Raw genomic sequence first — 20,249 nt, 5'->3', positions numbered from 1 at the left:
ACTTAAAATTTGAGGTTAACTTAAGCTAATATGCATGTATATGGAAATGTAAGAAAATACTATGCCTGTAATGTTTAAGGAGTTACGTAAGTTTTATGGCTTTGGATTGCCTTGTGTGCTGTTAAGAAATATTATAATGTGTTACAATCTGGGGACTTGAGGGACAAAATAATTGTACATGGATTCTGTCTTATTTATCTTAATGTTCTTTGGCTGAAATTTCAAAGTTAAGGTATCAGCAAGGGGACTTCTGAGAATTATGTTATGGGTGATTGTCCTTCCACTGTAACTTTACCTTGTCCTCTTTCTTTGAATCTTTGTTCTCATAATTAAAAATAAAAATAAAAAAAAATAATAAAAATATACTTAAAAATAAAAAAAAAGAAGTTAGGGGCCTTCTTTCTTGAGTGTTTCCTATCTGTTTTAGGCACTGTGCTTTGTGTTTAACAAAGATACTCTCATTCATCAAGTAAATGGAGTCCCCTACCTTATTTAAATGAACAAATAAAAAGTACCCCCTCTTATACCTCAGGAGCATTCCAGAGTACCAGAAAAAGTTTCCCACTTAGGGAAGTAATATTATATACTTTGACTTCTTTTCATAGAAATGAATGCTAAGAAGTGTAAGCAGGATCATCCCTTTGGAATCAGAACCTAGGACAGCTCATGCCCTAGTTCTTTTATCTAAGTCATTTTGGATTCCTTTTAAGAACCTGTTAAGGAGTACACTCAGCAGTTCATTTACATTTCACAGATAAGTATGCATTGTGTCTCATTCTTCCACTAAGGATCATTGGATTTCTATCAGTTTCTAAAAATCGTAAGTGACTTACATTCCTAATGTGAAAACAGTAACAACTTGGACTATTCTGTAGTGATTCCTTCTGGAATCACTACTAGAGAAAGCCTAAGAATACACAAAAATTCTACTTGTTTAATAATGAAAACTCATTATTGTATTGAATCCTATGCTTGTTTATAATCAGAGTTAACTCTATTTAATTTAGCCATAACAAAAACAGAAAGGATCCCTCAGCCCTTACTACAGAGTGGGGTGTGCATCTAATAGTCCTCTATGTGACTATATATGTATATGTATATATATGCAGCCAAAGTTTTTTAAAATAAGAATTACCATCATATCACAGGAAATTATTAGGCTACTCATTCTCCTTAGCAAATAGATAAAATTATGTTTAAAATATTGTCACGGCAGTAACTAGAGGTTGAATGAGAGAACCTTTGAGCTAGGAAAGTCAAAGAAAGACATCACATGGCCAACCTATTTCCTCTTCATAGTTCTCAAGAACTCCTAAAATAGAAGTTATTGTCCTGTGTCACTATAGAACAGAATAGTATGTCATGAGCGCTCTAAGGACACTGTCTTTTTTGTGTAGCATTACATTTAGTCAAACTTTTTATTTCTCAAAAATTGGGCTTTTGAATTTTACAATATATTTATTAACTACATTTTTGGCTGTTACTGGAGATTAAACCCAGTGATTAATGTCACACAAATCCTGCATCTTGATGCCAAGCCTGTCCCCAAGCCTGTCCTGCTTTTATAAAGGTTTTTTTCAGTATAGTAGATTCTCTATATCAGTGCAAAGTATGAATGCATATAAAATGCTAATTTTATTTTATTCTTCTTTCATTACTATCAACTTTCTTACTATTTAAACTGGGAGCTCTAAGATTAAGGTTAGACAGGATATGCTATTTTAATTTAGTGAAATAATAACTATATGCCTAATTATCAGGAATTTCCTTTATAACCTGTCATCATTCAAATATTTTCACAAGTAAATGTAATATTAACTTGTTTAATTCCAAAAACAATTGATGAAGAAAGTAGGATGATATATGTAATCTTCTCCATAGCCAGAGAGCTAGTTAACAGCAGAGACTTATTAGAGAAGAAAATAAACTTTATAGCTGACAGAAATGTCACACTTCATGCCAGTAAGCTACTGTAACAGACTGTTTATAGTAAATTTAAGCTGAGATTTTATAGTGCTAAATGCCACATAACAGGATGAATTCTGAGATCCCATCCTGAATGAATTAGATATGGAAAATAGTTATCTGGTATTTAAACCCTACCAACATTGAAGACATATAGAGTGTAAGAGCGGCAGTTAAGGAGAAACTCTTTGAAGAGTACTTTTGAGAAAGAGTGAGGTTATGACTTGGGTATCTGGTTAAGAGAGAAGATTTCTACAGAGAGCAATGGAAAAAGTCAGCACCTAGAATGCCAGGCAGGTGTGAATGGTTGAAGTCACACTGCCAGAGAAAAGGGAACAGACTGTGTAACTGTACTCTGTACCTGTGAGATGGGACAAGGGTAGTTGTATCTTGTGGATTAGTCTTGGACTGATGGAAGAAAAAGTTAGAAAAACTACTTGGGGATCTCCTAAGCAACTAGTGAAGTGATCTAACATGCTTTACTGAAAGTTTCTGAATTGACCAGGGAGACTGGTAGAAGAAAAGATGTGTAGGCCACATCTCTGGAAAGCAAAAACAAGTGCTTCTGAGAGACTTGGGAATGAGCATGCAAGGAAGATCTGAATTTTTAGAACCAGAGAAGTTCAGTTACTCTGAAACCATTCTCTCAGGGACTCAGTAAATGACTCACAATCTGCTCTGCTCTCAATTACTCCCCTGTTTTCACAGTGGGCTATGGCAGAGTCCAAAAGCTTTTTTGCTCATGAAGGTCTGAACTTGAAAAAGAATTTTTACTTTAAAATCAAGTTACAAATGTTAATTATTTACAGAGACGGGATTTTTAAATATTTATATTCATACTGTTTCTATGAGAGTTATAGTTTTTATTATATAAAATAGTAATCTATGGGATAGCCTGAATCTTCTTCCTTATTTTTTCTTATAAAACTTCAACCATTTAATTCATTTAAAAACACTTTAAAAGGATAAAGGGAGACAAAAAAATGTTTGCCTTTTTTCTATATTTGGTCTATGAGGTCATTTACACTTTCAATGTACTCCTTCAATAAATATTTCCATTTTATAAGTATAAAAGAAACCTTACATCTCAGTATCTATGAAAGAAAAAGAAATAAAAATAATTTAACATTGAAGTGTTTTACCTAATAATAAGGAATTGTTATTTGCTTCTAATTTAAACCATAAATGGATCTCAAAAGCATCAGGGACACAAGACATGAAGAAAATACTTCTAGCATGATATGGTAACAGTGATAAGCTGCACAGACAGTGCTTTTCTTTTAAAATGTCTATATGGCCATCATCATAAAAATCTGGGCAAGAATTTTCAGTGACTTATGATGCTTATTCTGTATGTGGACAAGAATACATTTTTATCTAAACAATGAATTTACCAGTAACTAGTCACGAGTTGGATGTTTTAAAGAAGACTTATCATTTATTCCTTGAAAATTGACTTTACTCTTATTGTAGGCCTTGACAGAATCATTTAGGTAGAGAAAAAAGTTACTAAGAATACTAAGACTATTAAGACAACTGAAAATATTTAAGTTCTCTCACAAAGGAAGAGATACATGGTTTAAGCTGCTGTATTTCAGATATCCCTGAATAAAGTGCTGACAATCCTGTAAACTAAAATAAATCCTAAAGTGAACAGAGTAGATGAATTTAAGTGGCCAGATTATTTCCATCTGCTGTTGTTTGTCTTTATTTTTGTTTTTGGATCCAAATGTTCTGGTTCCCACAGATAGGAGTCAAATATTAGCAACTATTTATAAGAAAGAATTTTATTTCTCTTAAATATAATTTTAAAAACAATGAGTTTGTCTGCATTTTATGAAAAATCTGGAAAACAGTGAATGAATTTTGCAACAAATTACTACTTAACCACAGAGATTTCATGCAGGCACTTCAGATAGAAATGGCATGACATATATTCCTACAATAAATACTTGTGAATGCTCATCAGAACATGATGGCTGGGAATAAACTAATGGCAGTTTTGTTTTGTCTGCTTCTTTAAAAGTAATGCCTAATAAGGCTGGTATATCTTCATGGGATCCATCCCAAAAGAATTTTGAATGCTTTAAAATGTATACATATTTTAGTTATCATATATTCTCATTCCTTCTACAGTTAGGAACACAATAATGAGAAGCAACTATTTTAAAACATCCATAGTTTCTGATGAAAATCAAGTTTGGTGCTATGTTATTTACATTACCAATTTTGCTTAGATAATAAGAATGTACTTAAGTATAACTATATCAATCTAATCCTTTTTAAAAATTAATTAAACATACATTGTTAATGTTATTTAGAAGCTGTTGTTTAACATTATCAAGGATGTTGATCTAGGAAAATACTTTTTTCTTTTTTAGGCATTTTGATTCACACTTCATCGAAGACTTTTTTTTTGGGCCACACCCATTTGATGCTCAGGGGTTACTCCTGGCTAAGTGCTCAGAAATTGCCCCTGGCTTGGAGGGACCATATGGGATGCCGGAGAATCGAACCGCAGTCCTTCCTTGGCTAGCTCTTGCAAGGCAGACACCTTACCTCTAGCGCCACCTCACCGGCCCCCATCAAAGACTTCTTAAGGGAATAGTTGGGCTACCTTATTTAAATAAAAACACTGTGGTGATTTAATTTTTACACCTTATAATTCACTATTTAAAGTGTAAAATTCAGGGCCCAGGGATGTGTTTGGTGGTAGAACACCTGCCTTGTAGATGTTGGGATTCAAGTTCAATCCCTGTTTTGAATGACTATGATTCATTCAATGATTCCAACTTTAATGCCTTTGTGATTCCCATGAGAATGAGACACAGCCAAATGTACATTTCCTGGTGCAGCAATTCCAAGTTCATGGGACATATCAACTTTATAATCCCTACCAAGTACTATGACTAAGTATGTGAACCCCCCCTCCCAGGTAATCAGAACCATAACGGGAAAGGGAAAATAAATAAATACCAAATATTTTCCTATCTTTCTTTGATATGGGTGGGTACCACATTCTATTATATTCAGTGTTTGCTTATGGCTCCATGTTGAGGGATCACTGCTGGTAAGCACAGGAAACTCAGGTTGAACCAGGTTGGCCATTTACAAAGGGAGTATGCTACCTTTATGCTACACCAGTCCGCAACCCCAATGTTTTGAAAAGTGTACAATTCAATATATATATTTGGTTTTTGGGTCACACCCGGCAGCGCTCAGGGGTTCCTCCTGGCTCTACGCTCAGAAATTGCTCTTGGCAGGCTTGGGAGACCATATGGGATGCCGGGATTCGAACCATCATCCTCCTGCATGCAAAGCAAATGCCTTATCTCCATGCTATCTCTTCGCCCCCTCCAATTAAGTAATTTTTAAGCATTTTCACAGATATGTACAATCACTACCAATGACTTTAGAAAATTTCATTATTTCAAAAATACTGCTTTAGCTTTTAGCTTCTTTAGTCCCATGACTTTTGCACTGAGCAACGCAAGATAATGTGCTTTATCTCTACACACTTGCCTATTAGGAATATTTCATTTAGATGGAATTATACAAAATGTAATTTTATGTGGGTAACTTCTTTCATTTACTTACATGTCAGTAGTAGACACCTTTTTATCATTGCATGTTATTAATTGTAATCATAAATCTATATCTTCTCTTTTTTCAAATACCAGTTGAACAGGGTTCATTATAGAATGATTTATTTACCAACACACACGCGTCCATCCACGCCTACAGCAAGACCCGGGGGACAGTCACAGCGGAAAGAGCCTTCATTGTTGATGCAGTGGCCATTCATGCAGATGCCTGGGGTCTGGCACTCGTCAACATCTGCCCAGAGAGATACAGAAGCCATGGCAAGAATAGGTATATTTGACTTTATTATAGATTCTGTTGCTAGCACTTTAATTATTGCCCTTTAGGTTTAATTTTAAAATTTGTGAAAGAACACACAAATCTTATATCTAAATGCAAGTGTTCAAACATTCCCAGAAAATCTAAGTAAATTTGCATCATTTTACCCATTAGCAAAAATGCCTCATGAATGAATTGCTCATTATTTATTTGGCAAACCTGTTCAATAAGAAATACATAATTCAAAGTAAGTAAAAAAATCTTTTTTTTAAAAGCACTTTATTTATTAGTTGATTAGATTTTGGGCCACACCCGGCAATGGTCAGCAGTTACTCCTGGCTCTGTGCTTAAGAATAACTCCTGACAAGCTCAGGGGAACATATGGGACACCAGGAATTGAACTGGGTCCATCCTGGGTTGGCCACATGCAAGGCAAATGCCTTACCGCTTTTCTATCTCTCCTGCCCCATAAAAATTTTTCTTAAAATGAAAACCAGGCAATGTTTCTGAAATTTTAATTTTATACAGTTTCTACTAGATACAAATACTGCACTTTATTCATTTTATCTGTTCATAATAATGAAATAATTTAGTGTATCTTTTTTAAATTTTCAATGTGCTGGAATTTATCAAAAATAAATCAATATTAAATGTCTTTTAAAAATATGAAATGTGGGGCTGGCGAGGTGGCGCTCGAGGTAAGGTGTCGCCTTGCAAGCGCTAGCCAAGAAAGGACCACAGTTTGATCCCCAGCGTCCCATATGGTCCCCCAAAAACTGGGACAATTTCTGAGCGCTTAGCCAGGAGTAACCCCTGAGCATCAATAGGGTGTGGCCCGACCCGAAAAAACAAAACAAAAAAAAAGCTCTTAAAATACAGGGCTGCCAAATAAATAATCAATACTTAAGATTTATAGCTTACATATTTGTAATAAAATATTAATACAAATAATTTCAAGAAAACAAACTGGCAAAAATCTAAGTAATTATTACATGTGTACTTAATCTTTTTAATAAATGCTGAAATAGTTACATACTGTAACTGTGACAATGCTACTCTCTAGAATGTAACCCAAGTCTCATGTTACATATAAATCAGCTAATGATACCCCACTCACAAAACTTCAATCAGCATAGTTAGTATCTTCCTAGTTTATCCTGCACTTCCTTTCTTGAGTGGTAATGAAGCTATTTTAGAAACAATAAAATAATTTTTGCTTTGTCTCTGAAGTTCTGTTGAAATAGAAACTGGTTTTGAGTTTTACTTAGCATTGAAATAAATTTGTGTGGTCAAAGGAAGAAAAAATCTATAGAATTATTTGTGTCTAAGAGGAGAAACCTGAAAATATACTTTCTTCTAAACGGTAACTGCAAAGTTTATTCCAAATTTATTAAATTTCAATTGAATATAGCCACAGAATAGTTTCACTTATATTCTTAGTGTCTATCACAGACATTCAAAGTTATCACAAGACAACAGGGTCTAGGATACAAGTATCTTCATAAAATTGAGTAGGACTATAATTGTTATTTCTTTGGTGAACAAATACAAGATTTTTAGGTAATGAAAATTTATAAATATTCCATAGGCAGATTTATAGAAAAGATATAATGCAAAACCAGTAAAAAAAGAATAGTTGAAAAATTTGTTTCTAAGCGAGGGAGGAAACAAATTATACATCATATATTATACTTGGGTCCATCTGTAATTATATTAAATTTTCATCTACCATAATTAGTATTATTTTGGAGAGGAGTCTTCCATGTGGTGGTTACAGGACTCAGAAGTCACTTCTAGTGACTTAATATAAGACTTAATATAAGAGACCAAGGAGGTGGTGTTCCCCTGCGGTGTGGGGGAAGAGGGTCATCTTGGTGGTGCTTGCATCAATATTACTTTCAGAAAAAAGTTATTTCTCTCTAGCTCACAACGTGTGTGTTTTAAAAAATTTTTAGACATTTGCTTAATGTGAATTAGCAAAAGAAATGAGATAAAATTCACATGAAAAGACAAGAAATTCCAGCAAGTTCATTTAATCGGTTTCAGTCAAGCTTATGTCCCTTTCTCAGAGCCATACATACCAGTACAATAACGCCCATTTGAAGCCAAAACAAATCCAGGTTTGCAGATGCACTTGAAGCTGCCATCTTCATTAATGCACATCCCATTCAAACACATGTTGGTTGTGGTACATTCATCATGATCTGTAGTAGGGGAGTGAGTTACAAGACAGGCCTTGAGGGATTCAGCTTTCTGTCTGTTTACAATAGCCAGTCTAATTATACTACATAAATGAACAAATGAACCATGTGTTTATCCTATCCCTGCCTATCCCTGACTTAAACAGGAGTGTCAACCGAGTGAGTGCAAATAGTGTAGAGATTGTAAAGTTATTATAAGGCATCCAAAAGTAATAAATAAATTTATGCTTATTATTTAAACCTCACCACCCTGAGTGATATTTCAGTATCAATACAATTAATCTGATTTATTTCCTGAGAAGAATGTAACCAAAAAAAAGCATATTGCAAGTGAAATGACTCCAACTTTCACTAATGGGCAAAATTTTATTTCTTACTGTGAGAACAGAATATTTCTGTGGAGTACTGGTATCAACTACATGGTTTGTAGGACCACAGATTTAGAGATTTAGTTATCACAATATGTAAAACATTTTTACAGATCAACTTTGGATACAAAAACTGTGAGTGGGAAATTACTTATCACTTGTCAGTGTGGCAACTTCAAAATACAAAAATGCATTAGGTGCTAATAGTTTTATAAAAGGAGTTAATTTCCACTTACAATCAAAAATGCTATATAAAAATTTTTCAGAATTAGTTAAATCTGAAATACATTCATAAATCAATGTAACATTTTAAAAACAGATCTTCCTCTTCACTTTAAGTTTATGTTTACTCAAGTCATCTGAAGCAGTCTCACGTATGTGTATGAAACTTCCTAGAAATAGTATGTACAGTTTTAAATAAATATGCATATCCTTAAAAAAATCTTTTGCAAGGGAGCAGGCAATTTCCATACCAACACAGTTTTTTCCATCTGTAGTTAGTTCAAAGCCAGCATTGCAAATGCACTGGAAACTTCCATCAGTGTTCACACATCGACCATTTTTACAAAGAACTCCATTCTGAATGCACTCATCAATATCTGGGAAAGTTAATAATGGGAAAGAATTATTATTTTATAATGGTTATACATAAAACAATAATCATTTAAATACCAAGTATATATTTTTATATATACATGCTCAAATTGGATAACATTTTTAAGAAAATTTTCAACAAAATTTCTATCTTTTACCCCATTTTTCTTGGGTAGGTGCATGAAAGCAATCTTATAATCCTGACTTAGAGTAATTAAAGAAAAAAAGAAGGAAAAAACAGGGAAATTGCAGGCATCTCTAAGAAAGGGTGAGAAGTATAGTTTTTGACATCATGGTGGAGACCTTAAAAATGAGAGCAAGTTTGAAGAGGGCTAACATCATCATGAAATTTCTGGGTTAAGAAATCTTTGGAGCAACATAATGAAAATTTCTGGAGAAAGCTCATTCAAGTAACTACCAATGGATAAAGTAGGAAAGGAAGGGGCCAAATCGATAGCACAGCGGCAGGGAGTTTGCCTTGCATACAGCAGATCCAGGACAGACCTGGTTCGATCCCTGGCGTTTGATATGGTCCCCCTAGCCAGGAGCAATTTCTGAGCGCATAATCAGGAGTAACCCTTGAGCATCACCAGGTGTGGCCCCAAAACAAAACAAAGCAAAACAAACAAAAACAAAAATCACAAAACCCAAAATACAAGAGGAAAGGAAAAGGAGTACGGAGTACAAGCAAAGTTATAAAGTTATTTGCTAAAAGGATTCTGAGATGAATCATGAGTGAGGTCGAGCATTTAGACTGCAGTTGTGTAATGAATAGTGCAATGAAACTGAATAGTGATGAGTTATGATTTGGTGTTGGACTATATGTATGTAAGGTTCAAAGAAAACAGTAGTTGCAAATCACTATAAATCTTAAGTTTCATCAATCAAAGAGAAGTAATCCTACTGATATTACTTGAATGGAGGAAGCTGTAATCTAGGGAAGGAAGAGCAACTGAACTTTCCGGAAACCAGATACCACACTGACAGAGTGACAGATGCAAATAGTGTTTTATGTTTTAAGGATGGCTTAGGAAGGTAGTTAAAGTGAATCTATAACAATGTAAGAGCACTCATTTCATTCCATGTCTTATTTTAATATACTGACTTTTAACTTCAACAGCTTGGCTTATCGTATTTCATGGAACATTTTCATATGTGAAAGCAAAATGCCTTACCAATGCATGCTTGCTTGGTAGGAGTCCTCTGGAATCCAGCATGACATTTACAATAATAGGATCCAGGTGTGTTAACACAATCTCCATTAGTGCAGGGATTTGATGTGCATTCATCAACATCTGTGAGCAGCAAAAGAAACCATTAGAGACTTCACTCCATTTCTAAAATGTCTGTTTAAAGTACAGTTAGGCATCCCAAATTTGAGACCAGGCCAGAAAAGTAATAGTCTAAATAGCAGATTACTTCTAAGTGAATGAAAATTCCTTTCTACAAATACAGAGGTTCATCTGGTTTTCTGAATATTGCCTATTGGAGAGGACATGAAAACTTACTTTAATCAAGAATACATTTCTTAAATTTTAATAATGAACAATAATTCAAAGCATGGGTTTCATAAGGATGCCATCACCATTAATCTGTAACAATAATTCTTTGTAATAATATGTGAAAAATAATAGCTTCTCCCTCTAAAGTTTGTGTGTTATAAGGCCAAAAATGTTATAAGATCAAAAATAAGACCAAAAGATATATATACATAAACATAAAATGTCATATTATGAAATTTCTGTATTATTTTTTACTTACTTAAATATATGTAACTCCAACTGAAGCTTAGATACTATTTGCAGAAAAACATAGAGAGTGATAGAAGATGGAATTTTAAAACTGGTACAGAAATTTTTGTATAAAGTCAAATTTAATGCAAATGTTTCTCAGTGTAATAAATATTACTGCTTTACATTCAAATGAATGATGGACCATTTTGTTGGCTCATAAAACCTAGAGAAATCATGTGTTCCTGAGCTACATGTTTCATCTTTACTTATTAAATATTATTTTGAATGTTGGAAAACTTAAAACCTCAGCTGGGGCCAGGCAAATAGTATAATGGGCAAGGCTCTTGTCATAAATGCAGCTGAGCCAAATTCAGTCCCTTGCACTGCACAGGTTTCCCATCAGTGATTTCAGAGCCTAGATCCAGGAATAAGCCTGAGCACTGTGGAGTGAGGTCCTGAAAAACCAAAACACTAGAAAACCTGGTTGGCCAGTGAGGAGATGATAATTTGCATCTCAAATCTATCTGGAAGCCACAGACACACACAATTTCAACTAAACTGGATAACAATAAAATCTATTCACCAGTTTACCACTTAAACAGATTGCTTCTTTTACAGATGTCCTTTAAAAGAGAAACTGCACTCTACAGACCCACCAGCTTCACTTATACAAACACTCAGACGGAAGCAATTAAACCCTCTTTAAAAAGAGAGGAGGCTGGAATCACACAGAAATCGTTAAAATAAAAGCACAAAGAATAATGGGATTTTATGCTTTTTCAATTTATCCCAGGATACCCTTGTCCCATTAAGACATTTAGACTTATTGATAACATCGATTCTATGGAGCCAAAAGAATGAAGCAAAATGAAAGAAGAGAACTGAGCTTTATGCAGCATTGAATTCATGGACTTCAAGAATGAAAGAACACCTTCAGCTTGCAGGGCTGAGGATCCCTTGACTCTGAAGTGTAGTACTTTGAACAATCCATAAACCAAACAAACCCATCACCTCAGCACCACAACTCCCAGGAAACAGGGAGTCTTCAGAACTCTTCCATTCCTTGAGTGCTGTTCTCAAGGACCCTCACTTCTGTGACACTGCTGCCACTTATTTTGCCATTAGAATTCGTTTTCTGCTTTCCATAGGCCCTGAAGGATGGGCCTGCAAGATAAAGAAGTTTGACCTATTTTGTTTTCTTCTTTTGTGTGATAACAATCACCAAAAACCAATTAGTGATTTTCAATTCACGTCTTCAAAGACTTCGTCTGACTTTTTGTTTGCTTGTTTGTTTCTGTGCCTTTTTCTAGGGTTACCATAGGATTTTAAGTTTTAAGTTGACCACAGGAAATACTGTTATGTTCTGAAATACACATTTCACAGGTCTCTTTTCTGAGATGTGTGGTGTGGTATGGTATCTCTAAGTGAAAGCTTTGTTTTCCCTTTTAGTAGAAGAGAAGAAATATTGAAATATTAGAGTGTGCACTTTTATCTCCTCTCAGCTTCACCTACTAAATATTTTAAGTGAGTCTTTTAAAAGTAAGATTTACAGCACTTTTTTTTATAAATAAAGAATAAAAAGTATTAAAAGCCTGGTTTCTAAAAACATGCCCCAATTTGAACCTTTGCCCTGGTGAATTACAAACATTAAGAGAGCTAGCTCTGGCTTTTACTTTTCAGGACTGAAAGATGAGATCAATCTAGAAAGAGTTAATGGGTGAAACTCAAACTTTGAAAGTTCTGCTAATGATAAAGACAAGTTTCTCAACACCATTTTATATAAATCTATAAAATAACTGGTAGAAGCCTTTCTTACCTGAGTTTCAGGAAAACTTAGGGTCTACTGGCTTAAGAGAATCACTATGTATTTAGCATGTCTCTTGTACATTGAATGTTACAATGCACCATCCTTGGGATAAGTGAGAAACAAAAATTGCTTTTTTGGACACATTTTGTTTTCAGACCTGGGTTTCTCTGTCATTTTCTGACTGTGAATCATTTTCAAATTTGTTTCCCTGCCATGCCCAAATGTTGCCATACATTCTCTAGAGTGTGTGTCCCTAGGGTGTCATGATGCTAAGGTTTCCCCTTGGGTCATGATGACTTCGAGGTAAGAAACACCATTCTAGAAGAACCTTGATTGAAAAGGCTGAAGTTGCAGTGTAAATATAAAACTTTTTTGATACTTAAAGATATTTTATGTACACCCAGACAATACATTTCAATTATAAATACATTATCCTATCTATAATAGATTTATTAAGGATAATTTATTTTAATTCCAATGGTTCAATAATACACTCGTAAGTCTGGGTATTTAACTTGCTAGAATAAAATGCTTGAGGATGCTAAGAGGAAGAAAATTGTGTTCTTCAAATAATTTTTAGAATTATGAATTTTGGGGGGAGGACCCATAGTTAGGAGGGATTGAATTGGGAATGGCAAGTGTGCAATATTGAAGTGTCCCTCACTTCAATATCATCTCTCCAGATACAGAAACATATTTTTCTCCCAATTATGAGTGACTGACATACCACCTAAACAGGTCAATAAAATTTCTATTTGATATAATTGTACAAGCATGTGCAATAAGCAATATTATATACTGCATACTTATGATCATATTTTATAAAATTAAATTATATTTAATTTACCTCATTTAAAGAAAATGTTAAATGTTTCACGGCATTCCAAAATAAACTATCTGTTATTTCACTTAAATAATTGCTGAGGCAAAGGCTAAGAGGACATGCAAATGGTTGGAACCCTGTCACTACATGGCTTCTGACCATTGCTGAATATAGCCATAGAGATACTGTTGAGTGTGGCCCTGTCCTAAGCACAGCTGAGCAAGGTCCTGGTATCTATAAAAAGCAGAGGTAAGGGAGGTGAACCTAGTAGTCCCCAGCACCTCAAATCAAGAAGTATTACATCCTTGGGCCCCCACATTCTACCATCTGGACTTTTGTGATGTGAATAAGAAACACTGAGAGGGCTCCCAAGTACCATAAACCCTGCTTAGGAGACAAAATAAAACATACACATATACACAAATAAGCTTCAACTAATATCAGCCAAGCCAGGGTTACAGCATTAGAGTAGAAACTAAAAAATATTCAAAGCAGTTCACCTTTTATTATTTTAAAGACATTATTTTGGGGCCAGAGCAGTAGTATAGTGGGTAGGGTGGGTGTCTTGTACACATTAAACCGAGGTTCGATCCCAGTGCTCCCATATGGTTCCCAGAGTCTGCTAGGAGTGATTTATGAACTTAGAGACAGGAGTAACTCCTAAGCACTGATGGATAACCCCCACAAAGATATAAAAAAAAACTATCATGATCAAAAGTAATAGACTGTTTAAAGCCACTCTGAATTTGGTTTTGCTGTTGTAATTATCATGTGACACTACTTTTCTTCTGTAAGTATGCTCTGGCATAATGTCAGAGATATAATGCATTCTATCATTTATTTTTCTAGGTGGATCTATGCTGTTGTTGCTTAGGATTTCAGTTGCATACTACTATTACCTTTCCATTCTTCTGATAGAATTTAGCATGGGAGACAACAAGCATCCTCAAGATTTTAATGGTCACCTTTTACTATTAAGTCTGCAACTTAAGTTGGACTGACCACTTATCTAAGCTTCAAACTTCTAAAATTAAACATTCTAGAAACCTCTAAAGTAATGTGTCCAAAGAAAAATCATCAGTTTTTTCCTCCCTACACACAACTAGATCATGTTAATGATACTAGTATACAGTCTGTGTTGTTCAGCTTCAGAAGACAACACACTAGAATATTTAGGGTCTGAAAGGATAGGAGAATCTTAATGAAGTCTAGCTCTACTGTAGCTTAAGAGACTATATGGATGAATAGATAGATAAGAGTAACAATCTGGAAATGAATGTTAACTAAAATACTTTACAAACACAGGCCATATTTAATCAAATTTTCTATGACTGTCTAAAAACAATATCAAACCCAGAAGGATTAAACAATCAGGAACTTACCAATGCAATCACCATTTGTATCCTGTTTATAACCCATGTTGCATTCACAGCGGTAGCTAGAAACAGTAGGTATGCAGCGTCCATTTAAGCAGAGATTAGCATGATGCTTACATATATCAATGGTCTGGTTCAGAATAGCTATGGAAACATAAAACAGAAGTGATAGTTCATCATGGCAGAATCTATTACATTTCATAGAGCTAATTTTCTAAAAGAATATTAGAAAGGCAGGTATGTCAAAAGTCCACACTACTCTCTATTTTATTAGGTAAATAAATTTTACTCCACATTATTTGGTTTAAGAATCAAGACAAATATTCTGTGACATACTGAATTTGCATTCATATAGTTGCATGACTGGAAACTCTGCCCGTAGTGATGTCTTTTAAAACGTTCAGGAATGTTTTACTGCACAATTAAGTGGTTTCCATTTCTCTTTCTATAACCATACTAACTATTGAGATAGAGTAAACAGGCAACGTGCCAAAAAGAATAAACACTGCACTGTGGGACATCATTAAATATTATTAGCAACAGCATCTCTTTCAAAAAGAATGAACTTAAATGTCAAGAGCACCAAAGCCCATTCTGGCCTTAGGCCTACAGTTCTTGATTTCCTAAGTTATTCAACAAAACTGGGCAGAGAAAAGAGAGAAATTCTACTATAAAATTTAGATAGGCACAGAATAAGATTTATTTGGTTATCTTAGTTGAGAAATACTTCTGGAAAAGAATTCAAGGGCTGTACAAACAAGACAGTTGCTAAAGGCCAAATGAAACAACAAAAATCACACTCTCCTATGGTGTGACCAGAAATAAGAATGATGGGCTTACATCTCTTATTTAACTCATTCTTCTCCAACATAAAAAGTTTCTTTATCCAGGAGAAATATAGTTCCCTAAGAATTTTTGTATCACATATACTGTTTTTTGTTACATATTAAAATATCACTTATGGCAGAAACTAAGGAGTCTACACAAAAAGTCAATACTCACTCAATCCAGTGATGATGGGTCCCTGTCCACCAGCACCACCACCATTTCCCCCAACACTAGGAGAAAAACCATTGCCTCCAGGAATGGGAATGTAGCCTGTCCCTCCTGGGCCAAAGCCATTGCCATTGCCATTGCCATTACCACTTGGGGCAAAGCCGTTTCCTCCAGGGCCTCCAGGTCTGGAACTAGAGCTCCCTGGAATCCCTCCAATTGGGAGTCTATCCATGCAAAGTCTGCGATATTCCTCTAGAGAAAAAAAAGAACATTTTATACAATATGTAGAGAAGTGTTTCTGCATGATAAAAGAAGCCCGAACACCATAATGACCTTTGTGAGTTTTTTGTTTGTTTTTGGGCCATACACAGCCCACTCAAGGTTTGCTCGGCTCTCCACTCTGCCAGGATTGAACCTGGGTCAGCGACATACAAGGCAAACACCCTACCTGCTGTGCTATTGCTCTGGACCCCTATAACGACCATTTTAACTGACATATATCACATTATATGAATGAGTAGGCAATCTGGATAAATGTTTACACTAATAAGATCAGGGAAAGAATAGGTGCTTTAGAAAAAAGTAAAGCCTATCTGCCACATTTTAACCAAGTCATATAGGTAAAGAATCATCTATATGTCTATTTTGATTTATTTGAACTTTAGAGAAATTCATAAAATTCCAGGCATAGGATGAGTATAAGAAATTTACTTAAATAGAAGAAAATGAAAACTTTAAGTACTTCATGTTGCATATTTTCCCTTACTTGAATTTTTATCTCAATAAAATTGATCTATTTAAGAGATAAATAAGAATTAAGATTAATTTTTTATAATGTGGATTTTTTTTTTTTTTGGTTTTTGGGCCACACCCGACGGTGCTCAGGGGTTACTCCTGGCTGTCTGCTCAGAAATAGCTCCTGGCAGGCACGGGGGACCATATGGGACACCGGGATTGGAACCAACCACCTTTGGTCCTGGATCGGCTGCTTGCAAGGCAAACGCCGCTGTGCTATCTCTCCAGGCCCATAATGTGGATTTTTATAGTCTGTGATATTTAGTAAGTTTCAAACCTGCTCCTTATTTTCCAAGGGTGAAAACTGAGATAGAGAAGTGAGAATATAACAATTGCCTTTATTCATTAATTTATTTATTTAACTATTCTTCATATTAGGGCATTATAGCAGAGGAAATGAATATTATTTAACCCAAGTCAGTGTTGTAGTATTAATAATATATTAGCTGTTATTTAACTATAAATAGAATAAAGAGGTCCTAAAATTATGTACTATGGATAAACTCTACTTGCAAAACATTTGACCACTCATCTTCAATATTATGTGAATGATTAAGAAAGATATATACTGATTATTTCTCTATAGTCACATATGTAGAAACAATATTTAGAACTCTATTCCAAAATTTTTCATTTTTCAGCATGTTTTTTATATTTTCAATTTAACTTAACCAAAATATTGATATAAATTGTCATAACATTAACTCTTTGTTTACTAACATAATATTAACAAGGGAAGCTACATTTTACTCATTCAATTATATTTTTCCAAAGATAATTTTCCATAAATTACATGGTATTTAATCTAGCAAAGTCAATAAGAGGTATTTTCCAACATCATGTTCTAAATTTTCAAAGTTATTAGAGAAGAGAAAATATATCTTCAAAGGTTGGGACACTATGAACTGAGGATTCTCATCAAATAAATGATAAATTAAAGCAAAATATTGTTTTCAAATACATTCAATCCTTGGAATATATTTTAATATATATTGAATATTTGACTATATACTGGAATATATTTCAAATATATTAAATCCCTAAAATAGGAGGTCAGGAAGTTTTAAAACTGAATTATAGGAACTGGAGAGATAGCATAAAGGTAGGGAATTAGCCTTGCATGCAGAAGAACGGCGGTTCAAATCCTGGCATCCCATATGTCCCTGAGCCTGCCAGGAGCAATTTCTGAGCATAGAACCAGGAGTGGCCCCTGAGTAATACAGGGTGTGACCCAAAAACCAAAAAAAAAACCCCAAACCAAAAAAAAAAAAAAAAAACCAAACAAACAAGACTGAATTATAGTGACTGCCTCAGTCTTTCATTCTCTTTGTTCTCTCTGTCTCTGTCTCTCTGCCTCTATCTCTCCCTGCACCAAGATAAGGCAAAATCAATTTTCAGGAAACTTTATGATATTAAAAAGGATATAAAAATTATCTCCCAAAAATACCACTCTATCCCTTACAAAAACACCTAAGTCATATAGAAAATAAAACTGAGTAAGAGGATACAAAAATAAACAATTTAGAATGTGGTTGCTTATTTCCCAACACTGTTTACCCCCCAAAACTAGTAGTAAATCCTTACCAGAACCTCGGACAGGACAGACTTCGGGGATGTTTCCCACACCCCAGCAGCGGCCAGGTTCGCAGCAGCATTGCATTTTCGTCATTCTGCCTGGGAGCTCTTGTGCACAGCGACCATTTACCAGGCCTGAGAAACAGATCCCTGTTCTCTGATCTGAACATAATTGAAATAAAAGACATTACAGAATTATTTCAGGTGTGGTCATTGCTCTGTTCACATTTATAAAAACCAGACATTTTACATTAAGCAAATTATTTTATTTACTCTATATTATATCAATGTATGCTTGAAATACCTCTTAATTTTACTATATCTCCTGTTCTTTTACATTTTTTTACTATATGGCTGTTGAGCTATATTCAGGGATACAAAATCAAGAAAGGTTGAACAGTTAGGAATTCCTTATTGCACTGAGGAAACAAGTTCAGAGAGATCTGAAAATTGAAAGAAAGCAACAATCCCAGTTACTGATCACCTATCAAGATGTTATGGTTGTTTAAGCCAGAAGATCTGGATTATACAGATAGATAAATCATAAGTCAGATTTAAATAAATTGAGGTTTCATATTGTATAGCTATCTCTGGGAAGAGTCCAAAGAAACAAAAGGAGACTATTAGGAAGACACAAAAATGACAATGATATATAATCTTATAAAACAGGGGCTGAAACACATCAAAAAAGACCAAGAACAACCAAGGCTGGCATAGATGCAGAGAGAATGGTACACTCATTCACTATTGGTCCAGCCCTTTTGGAACACAAAATGGACATTCCTCAAAAAAACTAGAAATTGAGCTTCCATATGACTCAGCAATCTGCCTACTGGGAATAAACCCTAAGAACCCCACATCACAATGAAGAAAAATCATCTGCACTCCTTTATTCACTGCAGCACTATTTACAGTAGCCATAATCTGGAAACAACCCTAGTGCCCAAGAATAGATGAATGGATAAACTGGATAAAGATGTAGTGCATCTATACAATAAACTACTCAGCTTTCAGGAAAAAAGGAAGTCATAAAATTTGCTTATACATGAATGGGTATGGAGAGTATAATGCTGAGCAAAATGAGTCAGAGGGAGAGGAATAAACAGAATGATTACACTCATTTGTGGAATATATATTTAAAAAACCAACATAGTATGATAATAATGCCCAAATACAGTAGAGTCAAGGGCCAAGAAGACTGGTTCATTGTAGGAAGCTTGCCACAAAGGGCAGGAGGGTGCAGTTAGGACAGAAAGGGGACCAATATCACAATGATAGTTAGAAATCATCACTCTAAACGTAAACTGAAGACTGAAAGGAGATAAAATAATATGCATAATATTCCTTCAGTAAAAGTATTGCAAACCACAGTGCCTAAAAGTAAAAGAGAGAGTAAACAGATAAACTAGAGAGAAGAAAAATGTTTGCCACAGAGGCAGGTAGGAAGTCAACTGGGGACATCGTGGAAGGAAATGTGCATTGGAGAAGAGATGGGTGCTGGACATTGTATGATTTAAACCGAATCACAAAAAAGCTTTGTAGCTGTGTATCTCATAATGATTCAATTAAAAATTAAAATAAAGGACCATAAAAGCAATGATTAAAGGGAGGAAGCATTTGGGAACAAAGAAACCTGATCAAAGGCATGATCACGTGCAGACCTATAGACCAGCAGGAAGGAGTTTGGGATTCCATTTGGAGTGTTGTAAAAGTAGTTGAAAAATTGTAATATTAGAAAATACAATAGTTGATATCTTTTAAAAGATCTCTTTGGCTTCGACTCTATTCAGAGAGTAAGACTAAGGAAGAGGATACAATGATGCCCAGATGAGAGACGGAGGCCGGGAGAAGATTATTTAAAGTGAGGGTGAACAGACGTCAGATGACAGACATATTTCTAAATCACAGACAATCTGGACTTGGTTGGCTATGGGGTATGAGGGAAGCAAGATTCTTGGAAGTTCCTATCTTTCTGGATCAGGGACACAAGTATTTGAATTAGAGGATTCAGTACATGGATTAGTGTCATATGCGGAATGTTGAACACATAAACCTGGAATTCAGAAGAATGGTTAAGTTGAAGGCACAGACCAGTGATTTGCAGATGGTTATTCTAGGTCAGGGAGATAGATAAGATATATTTAAGAACTAAAGG

General features: G+C 34.8%; 1 protein-coding gene across 1 annotated transcript in view; it reads right to left on the bottom strand.

The window, feature by feature from the left end:
• The window catches only part of FBN2 (fibrillin 2), a 287,333-nt gene that overhangs the window by 127,513 nt on the left and 139,571 nt on the right, over window positions 1-20,249 (bottom strand). The window contains exons 9-15 of the mRNA XM_049786704.1: window positions 18,104-18,256; window positions 15,731-15,976; window positions 14,735-14,872; window positions 10,165-10,284; window positions 8,869-8,994; window positions 7,908-8,030; window positions 5,680-5,802 (exon numbers count right to left, since the gene is read on the bottom strand). Of these exons, the coding sequence (XP_049642661.1) occupies window positions 5,680-5,802; window positions 7,908-8,030; window positions 8,869-8,994; window positions 10,165-10,284; window positions 14,735-14,872; window positions 15,731-15,976; window positions 18,104-18,256 (1,029 nt within the window). The remainder of the gene's footprint in view (window positions 1-5,679; window positions 5,803-7,907; window positions 8,031-8,868; window positions 8,995-10,164; window positions 10,285-14,734; window positions 14,873-15,730; window positions 15,977-18,103; window positions 18,257-20,249) is intronic.

Source organism: Suncus etruscus, chromosome 14 (genome assembly GCF_024139225.1).
Source record: "Suncus etruscus isolate mSunEtr1 chromosome 14, mSunEtr1.pri.cur, whole genome shotgun sequence".
Classification (NCBI taxonomy): Eukaryota; Metazoa; Chordata; class Mammalia; order Eulipotyphla; family Soricidae; genus Suncus; species Suncus etruscus.
The sequence above is the reverse complement of the archived record's forward strand: the minus strand, read 5'-3'. Positions and strand labels throughout refer to the sequence as shown.